The 16,881-nt window shown below is 41.0% G+C and overlaps 1 protein-coding gene across 8 annotated transcripts in view; it reads right to left on the bottom strand.

Moving 5' to 3' along the window:
• Positions 1–3,116: 3,116 nt before the first annotated feature.
• gtdc1 (glycosyltransferase like domain containing 1) overlaps positions 3,117–16,881 on the bottom strand; it is a 274,488-nt gene continuing 260,723 nt past the window's right edge. For 3 of the 8 annotated variants that reach the window (XM_016994974.2, XM_008112911.3, XM_008112914.3), the window contains one exon: positions 3,117–5,145. In XM_016994974.2, coding sequence (XP_016850463.2) covers positions 4,933–5,145 — 213 coding nt within the window. In that variant the 3' untranslated portion in view covers positions 3,117–4,932. Of the gene's footprint in view, positions 5,146–10,821; positions 10,981–13,359; positions 14,565–16,881 lie in introns of those variants that run through there. The other 5 variants (XM_062966639.1, XM_062966632.1, XM_062966607.1 and 2 more) reach the window with 3 other exon arrangements.

Genomic DNA, 16,881 nt, shown 5'->3' with positions numbered 1-16,881 from the left:
TGATATTGTTTCTAGCATCCACTTTTTGCTTGATATCCAAGCAGTGTTTCTTGTAAGTCAGAGCATGGTCCAGTGTAACTCCCAAGTATTTTTTGTGCTGCAATACTCCAGTGGAATTCCTTCCCAGGAATCTTCTCACCTTGTCTGTTCTTAAGGTGAAAAGCACAATCTGTGTTTTCGATGGATTAGGAATCAGCTATTTTCCCCCTGTAATAGGCAGTAAGAGCATCTAAAGCTTCAGAGAGCTTCTGTTCAACCATTTCAAAGCTCCCTGCTTGGGCAGTGATGGCACGATCCTCAGCATAGATTAAACTTTCTGTCCCTTCTGGCAGTGGCTGATCATTTGTGTAAATGTTAAACATTGATGGAGCAAGCACACTTCCTGAGGCAGGCCATTCTTCTGTTTTCACCATCTGCTTCTCTGGCCCTGGAATTCAACAACTGTTCTTTTCAATTAACAATTTGTTAATAAAAATGGCAATTGATTGCACAATGAGTTGCAAATGACTACTTTAAAAAGAGTGAAGTATACATCTAAGCAAAGTTGAATTGATCTGGAAAAAGGCAGTACAGGTTACAAATGGTTTTGTACTGAAGACATCTAGCCTCAACTGCTCAACCTTCCAAAAATCCATCAGCCTTCATTTGTCAAGCCTATCTGCCAGGGTTGCTGTGGGCAGAAGAAATGCCTGGGATTGTGAGGTCTATGGAAGAAAGACAAGGGGAAATGTATAGAAGTAAAATGTTCAGAGAATGTTTTACCCTTGAATATTGCAAGATGATAAGTTGTGATCTTTCCTTAAAACAGCACCTTGTATTACAGCTCTCCTTGCACATATTCAAAGTCCTTCCAATCTTGTCCTAGCGCTGTTGTTTCAGGCCTACACAGTTCAATGCAGTTGTTAGTGCCTTCAAGATGACTCCAATTTCTAGCAACTCTATGTGTATTTATTTATTTACATCATTTTTACCCCGCTTTTCTCTCCGGGGGGACTATAAATACAAATTTATTTACAATAAATAGGCAAAAATTCAATGCCTAAAAACAGTGTACAAAACAACAATTCATATAAAAGCAGATACCATTACAAAATAAAATCACATTATATAAAATTTTAAACATACCTAAGATTGCATGCGGTTTCTTAGAATCATGACATCCAACTGTTAGAAGGGGCCTCAGAGGCCATCAAGTCCAACCCTCTGCTCAGAGCAGGATCTCCAGTGAAAGCATCCTCAGCAGGCAGCTGTCCAGCCTTTTTTCTTTTAAGAACTCAAAATAAAAGGTCCCCACACTTCTCTGGGAAACTGGTCTATTACCAAACTGCTCTTTGTGCCAAGAAGTTCCTCCAATATTCAGGTGAAATCTCCTTCAGACCATTTGACTTGGTCCTACCTTCCTGCACAATAGTGAACAGGTCACTCCACTCCTCCTTTCTGTGACAGCCCTTGGGGCATTTAAAAAGTGTGATTGTGTCACCTCTCAGTCTTCCCTTTATGACTTTGAACATGTCTAGTCCCTCAACCATTCTTCCTTTCTTTGGCAAGTTTGCCTTTGCCTTGATCTTAGGCTGAGAGAGTGTGACTTACCCAGGTCACCCATGGATTTCTATAGCTGAACGGGGATTTAAACCTGTTGCCTGGCTTTCAAATTCAACAGTCAAAACACTGCACAACAATGTCGCTACATTAGTGGTTCCCAGCCCGTGGGCCGTGGCCCAGCAGTGGGCTGCAAGAAAGATAATCCAGTCTGCGTGCCTCCCTCTTTATTTTATTTATTTCCACTCCTTTCTGAATCAGCACCCCAAATAACCAAACTGAATCTAAAGTTGTCCAAAAACTGATTTGTAACCCTTTCGGTACTAATGTGGGAGGTTGGTCCCTGGTCAAAGTGGTCCCCAGTCAAAGTGGGCCTGGTCAAGCGAGCTCTGGTCAAAAAAAGGTTGGGAACCACTGCTCTACATGAACATATACATTGGTTATAATTATAGCCTACCTTTTCTCCACAACAACACTGTGAGGTCAGTCTCAGAAAATGAGTAACCTAAAGTGATCCAATAAACTTTAAGGGCTGAATGAAAACTTTACCTTGGCTCTCTGAAGTCTAATCCACTACTAACACTTCACCAGATTTTCTCTTTCAACAATGTATTTTAATGAGATTATTTCTTACACCATCGTACTATCCTGAATACAACAAATCTAATCCACGTTCAGAAGTTAAACACAGCCAGACCTGAGAGTGTGACTTTTCCAAGGCCACCCAGTGGGCTTCTTTGTTGAGTGGGGACGTGATCCCTGGTCTCCTTGAACCATGGGCCTACAATCAAACCACTATACCAGTGGTTCTCAGTCTTCCAAATGCCGTTTCTCCTTAATCCACTTACTCATGTTGTGGTGACCCCCAACCATTAAATTATTTTTGTTGCTACTCCATAACTGTAATTTTGCTATTGTTATGAATTGTAATGTAAATATCAGATATGTATGATGTATTTTCATTCACTGGACCAAATTTGGCACAAATACCCGATACGCCCAAATTTGAATACTGGTGGGGCTGGGAGGAATTGATTTTGCCATTTGGGAGTTATAGTTCACCTACAACAGAGGTTCTCAACCTGGAGTCCCCAGATGTTTTTGGCATAGAACTCCCAGAAATCCCAGCCAGTTTATCAGCTGGTAGGATTTCTAGGAGTTGAAGGCCAAAAACATCTGAGGACCCCAGGTTGAGAACCACTGACTTACAATCTGAACTCCACCAACGATGGAATTGAACCAAACTTGGCACACAGAACTCCCATGACCAACAAAAAATACTGGAAGGTTTGGTGGGTATTTACCTTGAGTTTTGGAATTGTATTTCACCTACATCCAATGATGGAGCTGGACCAAACTTGGCACAAATACTCAATATGCCCAAATGTGGTGCAGTGTGGAAAAAATAGACCTTGACATTTGGGAGTTGTAGTTGCTGGGATTCATAGTTTACCTACAGTCAAAGAGCCCCTTGAACCCCTCCAATGATAGAATTGGGCCAAACTTCCCACACAGAACCCCCATTACTGTCAGGACCCAGACTGCATAGCACCAATAACCATGCGCAGAGACCAGAATCTATCTAATATCTTTATTAAAGGAATATATAAAGTCAATAAAAACAAGTGAAGAATATAGTTCAGAAGTAGACCTTTCAGGAAAGGTCAAATATAGTCCAGGAAAATAATGTCCAATATGTGATATTAGAGTCCAAAGTTATAATCCAATAACCGAAACACACACTTGCCGAGCAAGTGTGGGGAAATGACAAGGTCCTTTAGTCCAATGGAGCTTGACAACAAGGCTGGAAAACAAACTAGATTCTTGGCAAACAAGACTTGATACGAGGCAACAAGAAGCAAGAAGCAAGAACAAGGTCCGTGGCAAAGTCCGGGGAACAAGGCAGGCTTGGAACTAGAACAAGGTCCGTGGCGAGGTCCGGGGAACAAGGCAGGCTTGGAACTAGAACAAGGTCCGTGGCGAGGTCCAGGGAACAAGACAGGCTTGGAACTTGGTCCTGGAAACAAGGAACTGGAGTAGCGTAGTCCACACACGATCTCACTCCTGAAGCTGACGAATTGACTCCGCAAGGATTTCCTTGCGGGTAAACACCTATATAGGATCTTGTTTTCCCGCCAAGGAACACTTTCCCTGGGGAACAAGAAGTGAAACCCAAACTGTGTCCAGATGCATGACTCCTTAAGATTTCCCAAGGGAAACAGGCTTAATCAGCTAATTGTCTGGCAGCGATTCTGGCGCTTCGGTGATTCGCCTCCCTAGCGCCTCTATCTCTATTATAATTATCCTTACGAGAGAACGGGGGAGAATTCTGCCCAAGGCTTGTTTGGCTGACATCTTGAGGGCAAACATCCTGCAGGTGCAGGGCCTCCGATTCTGGCTGAATCGGTGGGAAACCCAAGTTTTCCTCTTCATCTGCCACAATAGTACTAGGAACGGGACTACATGGCCCATGAGACATCACAATTACCAACAGAAAATACCGGAGAGATTTGGGAGGAATTGACAGTAATTTAGGGGAGATGTAGTTCACTTACCACTGGAGAGCACTGTGAATTAGTACAGGTATGTTTTTTCTGATGGTCTTTGGTGACCCCTATAACATCTCCTTGTGACACCCCAAGGTTTCTCGACCACCAGGCTGAGAAACGCTGCACTATACCATGAAGTCTCCCTTCCATAGACATGTACATATGCCTCTCAACTTATGATGATTCCATGTTTTTTCCTCCCCTTGCGCTAGAAATGCCAGTTCTTTCCTATGAAATATTGCACACAGCACTAGGCATTTGTTGGAAGTATCCCAACCAAATACTAACCAAGGCTGATCCTGCTTAACTTCCAAGATCAGATGGAATCTGATGCCTTACTTTCCAGCAAATATGTGACTGCTTGTTACCTTGAACTGTGTACTCTGGTGTGCTGTTAAGCCATGACAGTGGGCTCTCCAAACCTCTGCCTCCTTGTTCTTGTTTTTTATTATATCAATTTCTTTAAAGAAAGATCCTCCTGGCTGGCCTCATTTAACCTCGATTTCCTTCTCCACCTCACCCCCCCCCCCCCACTTGCTTTCATCCTTTTGGCCGGCCTCGCCTCCCTCATTCCTCAAAGCCTGTTCAGCGCGTCAGCAATAAATGGAGAGGCTCTTCCAAAGTTTAATGCGCCTTGTTAAAATTCCACTCCCTCTTTTCTCCTCCTGATTAGAAATGCTTTTGGATAACATTTCTGCCTCTTCGAGTTGGGATGTTCTCCTCCCATCCCTTCCAACTCAACCAAATGTTAAGTCAGGCTGGCTTTTTCTAAAGCTGGAGCAAAGACAGCGGACTTGGCGTCCTTCTTGCCTTGGGAATGGTCTTTCCTGGCAGGAGTCAGAACTCAGGGTTTTGGGTTGGTTATGTGTGTAGGTTTTTTTTCTGCTGTGATTTTCACATTAAATTGCAAAGCTGGTTTGTTCAGTGGCTTCCTCAGAAGCAGCTTCCCTTGCTTTCTTCCCAGGAAGGATCCGGGGAGCCATTTACAGAAAAGGTGGTGCTGGAAAGGCAAGATGTTCTGTAGGGTGTGATGATCAGTTCCCAACAATAGCTGGGCCTAAGAGTAGAAGAAAATATCAAAAGTTAATACAGCATTGCTATTTATTACCCTATAATTAAGGCACTGACAGTTTTCCTATTATAAAACCTTATTTGCAAAGGTTCATAACTCAAGAGGCAAAAACTTCATTTCAAGATAACGTCTGGATTACCATGTTGAAGCATTTAAAATATTTTAGTAAAATGAATTTAATTTGTCACAGGCTTTCCATTTCCCAGTACTTGTTTTGCAATTTCTCTCCCCTCTACACACACTTTTGGGGTTTTGTTTTAATTAAAGGGCATTTTGTAACAGCAACTTTTAAAGAAAGATGTTAAGTGTCCTAAGCAGAGACATTGCACAATGGGACAGTCTCTTTAATGTCTTGTCTTTCTTTCTTTCTTTCTTTCTTTCTTTCTTTCTTTCTTTCTTTCTTTCTTTCTTTCTTTCTTTCCTGAAGGATGTAAATTGAGGTTCCTGGAAGTAAATGTCTAAGAAATTATGCCAATTATAAACTCTAGATTTCAATATTCCTCAGGAATCTGTGGCCCTGGTTCTGAAATGTGGTTACAAAATAAACACACATGAAAAAGACCTCAGTTTTAGCCACCCTGGTGTTTAAAAAGCTGGATGGCAGAGGATAAAGGAAGAATACAATGTCTTTAGCAGTTCAACTTGGAAAAGATTGCTTTTCCTTTTTTTCAACTTTCAGAGAGAGAACAGATAATATAGGTGAGCCAATCTCGTCCTAATGCCTTCCAGCTGTGTTGGACTACAACTTCCAAAATCCCCAAGCCAGTATATTATATATTATTTATTTATTTTATTTACAGTATTTATATTCCGCCCCTCTCACCCCGAAGGGGACTCAGGGCGGATCACATTATACACACATAGGGAAAACATTCAATGCCCATAAACACATCAAACAGAGACCGAGACAGACAGACGCAGAGGCAATTTAACCTTCTCCTGAGGGGATGTTCGATTCTGGCCACAGGGGGGAGCAGCTGCTTCATCATCCACTCTGATGGCACTTCCTCATTCCAAGTTGTAAATTAGTTAAACTTGCCTCCCCACTTTTATAAGTGGTACCTTATTTCCTACTTGATAGATGCAACTATCTTTCGGGTTGCTAGGTCAGCAACGAGCAGGGGCTATTTTTTATTTTTTAATTGACAGGTGCTCACCTCGCCACAGGCTGGCCTCGAACTCATGACCTCATGGTCAGAGTGATTTATTGCAGCTGCTCAACAGCCTGCGCCACAGCCCGGCTATTATAACTGCCCTGTGGATTCTAAGAGGTGTAGTCCTCCAACCCAGTGGCAAGGAGAAATTATTGTTATTGTGTGTGTTGCACAGCTATTTGCTTGGATGTTGGATAAAATATGGTGTCTCTACAATCTTATTACAGTCAATCCTCCACATCCATGGATTCATCCATACATGGTATAAAAATATTCTCACACACATCCAAACCTTGATTTTACCATTTTATATGTTGTTGTTTATTTGTTCAGTTGCTTCGGACTCTTCCTGACCTCATGGACCAGCCCACACCAGAGCTCCCTGTCCACCATCACCACTCCCAGCTCCTCAAGGTCAAGCCAGTCATGTCAAGGATACCATCCATCCATCTTTCCCATTTTATATAAGGCAGACCATTTCATGATGCCATTATAATGGGAACTGAGCATCAATGGATTTTGGTATCCACAAGGACCTGGAACCAAACCTCAGCAGATAACAAATGCCCATACTATAAAACATAGTTTTCATACTTTCTCATACCACAGGGACAGACTTACCATGCAACCAGGGTAAAGTTCTGTGTACATGTGTGTGTTGATGTGTGTGTCAGCACATAGCAGGGAAGATGGACTATGGAGACAGTAGATGTTGTCTCAATAATTGTTGTTGTGTGTCTTCATGTTGTTTCCGCCTTATGGTAATCCTAAAACAAATTTATCATGAGGTATTCTTTGGGTAAGAGTGTGTGACTTGCCCAAGGTGGGTTTTCATGGACAAGTAGGAATTCAACTCTTGGTCTGCCGGTGTCCCAGTCCAACACTGAAACCACATCACATGGGCTCCATGGTTCAATCCTATTGAATCTTAGTACAGTAGACTCTCACTTACCCAACATAAATGGGCCGGCAGAATGTTGGATAAGTGAATATGTTGGATAATAAGGAGAGATTAAGAAGAAGCCTATTAAACATCAAATTAGGTTATGATTTTACAAATTAAGCACCAAAACATCATGTTATACAACAAATTTGACAGAAAAAGTAGTTCAACACGCAGTAATGCTTTGTAGTAATTACTGTATTTACGAATTTAGCACCAAAATAACACGATGTATTGAAAACATTGACTACAAAAATGTGTTGGATAATCCAGAACGTTGGATAAGCGAGTGTTGGATAAGTGAGACTCTACCGTATTTGCAGTTTAAGAAGTCACATTTGGAATTCTCAGCCAGAGAGTTACTGTGAGGTCTTTGCCCAAACTATAAACCCCAGGTTTCCATAGGATGTAGCTATGGCAGTTAAATAAGAATATATTGCTATTAATTCTGTAGAACCCCAGGACTCCAGCCAATATGTTGCTATGGAGTACTTGGCATAGATCTGGACTACTTGGAAAATTACTATCAGAAGCAATGGTGCCAACCCAAAACATTTTGCTGGCTGAAATAGTGCCCCCTAGTCCCTTTTAAGGGCAACGCCTGAAAAGATTTTGCTGTACTGTATTATTCAGACATGGAGCTGTAAGTGCATATATATCTTATTGAGGATCATTGTACAAAGAGATATTGAATACCTTCTTTCTGGATGCCTTTCCACTTTGTGAACCTGCTACAAAGGGCAGAAGCAGATTCCCTTGGGGTCTAGAAACCATACAGCTATAGCCAGACAAGAGCAACCAACTCCCTCTTAGATGTCCATCATATTTGGTGTCTGTAACAGAAGAGCAGCTGGATGGTTCTTGGGTACGTGGTACTTTGTTCTAGCCTCTGTATGCCCAAAGGAAGGAACACTTACATTTTCTAGCAGGTTTACATGTCCATTTTGGTGAAACTATAAGGGCAGAGCATTACCTGTGCAATGTGGGGGTATCTATGTCATGGCTTTGTATTTTCTTTAACAAGTGAGAATGGAAGAACTCATAAGAAGCCACATGTGTGTGACATTCTTCCCATGACTAGGCAGAAATCTGCATCTTACACCATATTTTTCAAAAGGCATTTTCATGACTTTCAATGAAAGCTTGCATTCCTTTACCACTTTGTGGTTGCTTTATTTTTTATTTTTTGTGCTGTAATTTATGAATGTTCATATGCAGTGTTGTAAACTGCTTTGAGATTTTTGGAATGAACACTACTATAGAAATGCCTCAACAAATAATCAAACAAACAAACAAACAAACAGACAGGCACGCAAGCTGGTGATCCAAAATAGCGGCAGCATGCCTTTAATTTTAAGCACACTTCCCTCCTGTACTGTCTGAAGGGTGTATAGAGGAATGTACGCCACAAATGAAGAGCTTTCAATGAATTAAATTAAAGAAATAAAATTAAAGAAAAGTGGAGACTTCCACTTTGTTTTCCTCAAAAGATCATCCTGAAAGTTTGTCTCTAACACAATTGAGCTTGGCTAAGACACTCCCAATTGGAGGTCAAGAAATTGGTGCCCACTTTGTTTGATAGTCATTAAAAGGTTACCAAGTGATAGGGTGTACTGTAGACCAGGCCTGCATAATCTGTGGCCCCAAAAATTCTCAGTCTAAGGCGCAACAGCCTATGTTCAGCCATTGTTTTTGGAGAGTTCAGGCTTTATTTGACTTATTTGTTTGTCTGCGTGGTAGTTTATAGAACTCTCCTCCAACATAACATCTCAAATGAATTTATTCTCTTCCCAACAGCTATTTTCTTGGTCTAACTTTCATGACCACACACAGAAACTGTAAACATTATGGCAGATGATCCTGACAATTCAATGACATATTTATTTATTTATTTATTTACTACATTTATATCTCGCTCTTCTTACCCCGAAGGGGACTCAGAGTGGCTTACAAATCAAATGAACATACAATATATTATTAGCATAGCACAATATAAGCATTAAATTAATATATTGTACTATATCATTATATGGTAATATTATTAGTAATATTACATTTAATATATAATATATAATTAATATTATTATATTATATTATATTATATTATTAGTAGTATAATACCATTATATTTGAGGATCTTAACCAGTTCCTTCATTGCTACTCTTCTGTTCTCATCTTTTCCCAAAATTTTAGCTACAATCTCTATTTTGATTAATGACTTCAGATGGTTAGCATGCACTTTGTAGTTATGTAAGTCACCTGTGGTCATTAATTTTGCTTTCGTAATATTCAGTACTAACCCTGTTTCATTGCTTTCTTTCCTGAATTTCCTCAATAATTGTTCAAAGTCAACAGCTGTTTAATAGTTCTCAACTGTTGCTCAAATTTTGGCTAGTAGTATTGGTGTGATCTGCATATCTTAAACTGTTAATATCCTTTGCCCCAATTTTCATTCTACTTTTCCCTTCTACACTGCCATATAAAATCCAAATTATCTGTGTTATATGGCAGTGTAGACTCATATAATCCAGTTCAAAGCAGATAATGTGGATTATCTGCTTTGACAATCTGGATTATATGGCAGTGTGAAAAGGCCTTAGTCTAACCCTGTGTTCATCTGTTCTGCATATTAATTAAGAAGGGTGATAAAATGGAGTCTTGTCTGACTCTTGGCCAAATGGAAACCATTCTGTTTCTCCAAATTCTGGCCTTACACTGGCCTCTTGTTCTTATGCATCAAAACAAACCAATGTTGTGGCATATCCATTTTTTAAAAGTGATCCACCATTTTTCTACACAATCAAAGGAATTACTATAATCTGTAAAGCACAGGCTTCTTTTTCTTTTGAAAATCGTTGGTGTACTTCATCATCTAACATATGTCTACAATATGATTCTTAGTGCTTCTTCCTATACTCAACCCAGCTTGGACATTTGACACTTCTTTGTTGTAAAATCTTGAGCATAATTTTGCTTCCATGTAGAAATTAACACAGTGGTCCTATAACTGCTGGTGCTGCCTTTCTGAAGATCAGAATGCATATTGTATATTTCCAATCTGAAGGAAATTGTCTTGTTTTCCCTTCTTTGTTGGCATATTTTTGTTTGAATTTGGATGGATTCCATCTCTATAGTTTGAAACAGTTCTATTGGTATGCTCTCTGCTTCTTGTGATTTATTTCTCCCCAGCGCTTTGAGGACCTCTTCCACTTCATTTGCAAATTATGGGTTCATCATCAAAAGTTTCTTCCTTGAGTGAATCTGTCATGTTTTCATCTTTTATACAGTCCTTCAGTGTAATGGAATCAATAGATTGCCTGATTGACTAGGTCTCTGTGATTTACAGAGACTGGAAATTTTACACTAGTTTCCAGATTCTCTAAACTAGAAAGGTCAGTGATCATGTTGGTTATAGGAGGAGGGAGGGTTCTGGATGTTCTGGTCTTTAGGGAATCGTTTTTACAAGTTTTCTTCATTTGGCATGAAATACATTAATGTTAATGTTCATGCAGCACTCTTAAAAAGGCAAAGGAGAATGAATAAAAATAAGGAAGCTGTACATACCTAATTAGATTTGTTCAGCTAGTACAGGGGTGAACAACTGGGACCTTCAAGATCATGCTGGACTGATGAGAGTTGCAGTGCACCAATGTCTGGGGAGCTCGTAGCATAGTGTGTCTTCTCTGGGGACTGGAAATAGTTCTTTAGGGTCCCAGGAAGAACCTATTATCAGAGATTTGTTCCTTTACTAGCAATGCCACAAGTTAGAACCAAAGAAGATAATTTCAAATCATAAGTAAAGGATGTCCTGTGAACCTCTTCAGCTTTCTCCAAGACAGATCAACAGATAGTACTCCGAATACATGACACTGAAGACTAATCACTGTTTTTCTTGTACAAATTGTGGTTGGGTAGATGCAGGTGACTCTGGAAAGGTTCTGGAAAAATAAAAGCCCCATCTGCCAGGTTTTTTTAGAACTCGCACTTACTCCAAGACAATATTTCAAACAGCACCTGGGCATGATTCCTTTACATGGAGTTCTGGAAATAGAAAAGCAACATAATGTTCACCAAGAAAACACAAACTGTGGCCCTCTAATGCTATAGAGTTATAGCACTTTCATTCCATTTTCAATGCCATGGCTGCATCCTATGGAATCCTTGTAATTTGGTCAGAGGCAAGAGAGTTGCTGTGTTCCTTGAAGTAATTTCTGATTTGTAAAAAATCTGACCCCATCACAGGGTTTTCTTGGCAAAATTTGTTCAGATGGGGTATGCTTTTGCCTTCTGTTGAGGTTGAGTTGTAGCTCAGTGCTCAAACCACTACACCATGCTGTTTCTCCAGACTGAAATACCCTTCTTTAAGCTGTAACTCTTATGATTTCATAGGGTGGAGCCTGTGATTCACAAGCCACAAGAAGAGGCAAGTAAGTAATAAAATCACTATTATTCCTCAGATTGTATTTTGTTTAAATGTTGGTCCCAGGTCAATTTCTTGTAACTTAGTACCAAAGGAGACAAGGTCAGCAACCTTCCACTTGAGCATAATACCACCTCAGTATGGTAACTCATGGTGGCACCTCCTGGCATGCAGCCACCCTGTAGCTCCAATGAGTGGGAGCCACCAGCAGAAAGATCCAATCTTGGTTGCCTTCCACTGAGGAAAAGACAGAACAGAATGTGGTCTTGGACCTCAGCCTCCTGGGGAAGACCTTTAGCCCAGTAGAGGAAGATGAATTGGAAGAGGAGGGGAATGCCACTGCCATCGTTCCTGTAGCAGCCTGACCTACCTGATGCTCCAAACCTCATCACCTACCTCGTAAACAGTGCTGGGTACTTTATCTCCACCTTCAACCCACCCGCCACTCCCATAAAATGGACTATCCTTCTCTCTCTAGCGCCCCTTCGTGGCCTCCACCCGGATAATGGAACAGTACTGCTTCCTTGCCATGGAAAGGAATTTTAGCTGGGTGGGTGCTGCATTTTATTTTGATTGGTCTTTCTAAATTGTTTTATTTTTGCCCTTTAGATAATTATACGATTAAACGGCCTTGCAACTCATTTTGAGAAACTGCAAGTCGCTTCTAGTGTGAGAAAATTGACTGTCCGCAAGGATGTTGTCCAGGGGACAACCTGGATGTTTGATGTTTTATCATCCTGTGGGAGGCTTCTTTCATGTCCCCGTATGGGAAGTTAAGCTGACAGACGGGAGCTCACCCCACTCCTCGGATGAAATCACCTTATAGGGCTGGGAAAAATACTTTATAAAGTCGCTGTCAGTCAGTGCAGACACTACAGTTAGATGGACCAAAGGTCTGGCTCCTAACAAGGCAGCTTCCTAAATTTCTATATCATCTATGACGTGGTAGGTTTCCGCTGCAAGGTGTATTTAATTTTTTAAAAAAATCTATAAACATTTAAACATATATCTGCTACCTGGACTACCGCCTCTTTCCACTGTAAATAAAAACAAGATTTTTAAAATGTTAATAAGCAAAAGATCATGAACATTAATTTCATTTTAGCTGGGCCTAAAGATGACTAACCGGGGCTACTTTACCAAGACTTTATACAACACTAGAATGTTTGCCGCCTAACCTTCAGTGTAATATTTGATGTACCTAACTTATTTTTAGCAAGAGAATAAATGCTCCTTGTGAGAGATGAATTGTGGGGAAAGGGTGTTTTCTTTACAGACAGGGTGGGAAGAAATTAATCAGCACAGATCATGGAAGGAGAAGGTGATTTTTTGAAAGGGAAACTAGAAATATCCAAATGGAGTAGAGCCTTTGAATGACAGTTGTGGAATAGACAGGTATCTCATAGCAAAAAATCTCTGTAGACTTGAGAGTAGGCAAATTTTTTTTTTAAAAAAGATCCCAGGCAGAGGAGAGAGAAAGGCCAGGGATGGGGAATTTTAACATGTCTGTTTGCCCCAGCAACACCTTCTAGGTAAAGCACATTGGGGAATTTGTCGTAACATTTCATTACTATTTCAAAACAGATTCTACTGGTTGTATTTGTTGAGTCTTATGCAAGGATGTGTGCGGCAATAAACACAGAGATAGATGTACACACTTATCCATGAATGAGATAGGCTAATTAAAAATTACAGCGGGTACTTTATTAAAAACACACGGTACAATTCAAACTTTCAAAACATATGCCTTCAGCAAGCGCAGCCGCTTGACTGTTGGAATAGTAATCAATTTATCTTGAAAAGCCTGTCTTTATAAGTTGGGTACAAAAGCCACCCCCCTTCCTTTCTTAAAACAAACCAGGCGGTGACATTAAAACAAGCAGGGTGTATGTGAGCGTGTGTCACCATTTTGACGTCTATCCGTTTGTTCTTCAACCTTGAGAGAAATAAAACAAGTGTCTCGGCTTTCATTTTATCGGATAGATGGCACCATGTAGCATATTTCCCATGCTAGTTTGAATTACAGCTGTTTATCTTGCAGCTTTCTTTAAGATTAATTAAATGCAAATGTAGCTCTGTGAATCATGGGAGTACCTGCCAGACCTCTTATTAATACCTTCCCTTAAAAACCCCTGTGCCACAGAGCCATTAATTTGCAAAAAAAAGAGAGGGAAAGGGGGGTGGAGAGAAAGGGAGGAGGGAAGTGCATAAGCAGCCCTTAACCTCTGAACAATTCCTAGAGGTTTGACCGATAAATCCAGGGGACGCTGGTCCTCCTTTCAGACCCTGTGGCCCTTGGAGGACGTCGTCGGGAGGCTTCACTGATAACCTGGCAACCTAGGAAGAAAACCAGCCAAGAAGTGAGCGTTTCAAGCTGCAAGCTCGGCTGCCATCACATCAGCAAAAAGAAAGAATTCAGGCACCCTGTCATCCAGTACAAAGGATAAAAACAGATTCAACCGGAAATTCAATGTGGCACCACATATGGGATACATGAGTGCAGTTATACAACAGGCTACATTTTTCCCCTAACAGTCTCCTCCATGTGATGCTGAGGACATGTGTAACCATCGTAACGTCTCTCGGAATCTGTATTTAATTTGAGTCGGGATGGTGGCAGGGATTGGAGATCTGAAGCCGCCACAGGTTTGTGGCAGATGGCTCTGCGTCAGCTATGACAAGCAGCCAGGCTGAGCTTCCTCTACCGCTTTTCTTTTCTCTCTGATCAGGTAAATATGGGCACACTCTGGAAAGTTCTACAGATTTTGCCTTAGGCTGCAAGTTTGTGACTTAGCCCCATCTGTCACAAATCTTCCTCGGGTGCTGTTGTGAGCAGAGACCTGAATTTACCATGGAGCGCTGCCCAAGAAAACCGAGAGATCTCTCCCTATAAAAAGAGGGGTGGGGAGAAGACAGGAGAGAGAGAGAGAGAGAGAGAGAATGAACAAAATAATCAAGAGAAAGTATACTTGGTTTTCTCTCCTCTTGCTCCCTTGCCTTTTCAAATTTTGCAGCAAAACATTGTGTGCCGAACACTTGATTAATGATAAAAATGTACAATTGTCTTCTCATCAGATTTTTTTTAATTGTGAAATTGCGTGGATAATATAAATACTGCTGTTAAGACCAGGGTCAGAAAATCCTGCCCTCTGATTGGATCAAGGTATTAGAGACTCAATCCCAGGTTAGAATGACTTTTGTAAACAAGGGCTTTCTGCCACAAACAGCTTACCTGACATCAGGCAAGCTGGCTGCTGCTCTTAGAAAGCTTCCACCTGAGACAAGGAAAGCTTTTAAGAACAAGCCTGATTATTTCATTACCTTGCCTCCCTCGCCTTCCCTCTGCAAAAGATTCCCCGTCTTTCAGGCTTTTCCGCCACAGGCAAAACAATGCTCGAGTAAACAGCAGGACATGTGGCAAACATTTTGCTTTAAAACATGACATCGTCATGAGACTTCGCCCAACTTTGTTTGGCCACCTTTAAAACACACATGGTTAAATAATTATGGGCAGGCACAAGACACGGAAAGACACCATCCCCTCCTCCTGAACGTTCTCATCAGGCTCCTATGTAGAAGAAACAATTTACTGAATGTTACTGATATTGGTTCAGGTTTTTTATTTCCATGTCAGCAGCAACTTGAGAAACTGCAAGTAGCTTCTGGTGTGAGAGAATTGGCCATATGCAAGGACGTTGCCCAGGGGACGCCCAGATGTTTTTTGATGTTTTACCATCCTGTGGGAGGCTTCTCTCATGTCCCCTCACGAGAAGCTGGAGCTGACAGATGGAAGCTCACTCTGCTCCCCTGATTTGTACCACCGACCTTTCAGTCAGCAGTCCTGCTGGCACAAGAGTTTAACCCACTGTGCCACCAGGGGCTCCTTATTTGTTCAGTCAACTTTAGTGATCATTCCTCGCAGCAAAACAAATAAAGAAATGGGACGATATTCAGTATTGCAGTTACAGATCTGTAACTGGTCTATATTCAGTACTGAAGCCTTACAAAGTAAATGGCACCCCAGCACTCTTCAAAATCCAGCAGCCAAATCAAGTGCAGGGGGGGTCACTTAGCTTTTGATTGGGGCACAAGGAAGATGTTTATATATACACACACACATATATCTCTCTTCCAGTAAAGCTGTGATAACCCAAACAAGGACCCCTATACCAAGCCATTATTGCAACCTCACTACTGCAACTTGCTGGTAAGAGGAGTGGAAATGTCATCTTCCTTGCGCCCTGATCAAAGCAGATTGCCCTTGCCTGATATGGTAGCTGGCTCTTAAGATGGGCTTGGGGTGGTAGTGGTCAGGTCACGTGATGTTACTTACGCAGGCAAAATTAAATAGCTGGACTAAGATACTGGCAATGATCTATTCACAACCCAACCCCAATAGTTTCAATACCTTAGGAACAGCAGATATCTCTCATTTTATTTGCTTCAAAAATATGACAGGTCATGTTAGACATCTCTTTTAGCACTCAGCCACTTTACTGTCCCACCTTTCTCTAGCAAATAAACGTTGATTTGATAACATCATCTTGGCACTGTTTGTATATGTGGCATTGAATTGTCATATTGTGAGCTGCTTTGAGTCCCCTGGAGGACCTTCTTATAGCAACACCAGAGGCTCTCCAAGTGGCCAGCTACTGGTCAAAGGACATTTAGTATAATACCAAGTTTTTAACTTTCTTTGTGTTTTCAAATACATTACAACTGTACCTTCGGTTCGCTTCTGACATGATAAATAAATGGCTAATTTCACCCTCAGTGAGGAAATTTTCTGTAATGACTTGCCTCACTAGTATGAATGGTATTGAGCTCCTGTTTTTTGTCTGTTTATGTGCTTTTTTGCACATTACCTCTGTGGGCTTGGATTGTGAACACTGACATTCATGAACTCTGGATTATGAACCCAAGGAGAACAAGACAGTGTAGACTGAGCATGATCAACAGATGTTAGGCTTGCCTGTCTGCCAAGAGGTGGGCTCCCTTCTCCCATGTCTGATCTTCAAAAAGTCAATTCCGTATTCTGAATAGCATGAATGTAGAAAAACTCATTTTATAGACTACCACTTCCAGAATGGCATAGGTAACATGGTCATTGACCATACTGCAGGTAAATTCTGCAAGCTGTAGTACCATAAGGTTCTACCAAAACAGGGTAAGAGTAACAAAAGAGAATCACTCACATACAGTAA

Source organism: Anolis carolinensis, chromosome 1 (assembly GCF_035594765.1).
Source record: "Anolis carolinensis isolate JA03-04 chromosome 1, rAnoCar3.1.pri, whole genome shotgun sequence".
Classification (NCBI taxonomy): domain Eukaryota; kingdom Metazoa; phylum Chordata; class Lepidosauria; order Squamata; family Dactyloidae; genus Anolis; species Anolis carolinensis.
Note: the sequence above shows the minus strand (reverse complement) of the source record. Positions and strands in the feature narration are given on the sequence as shown.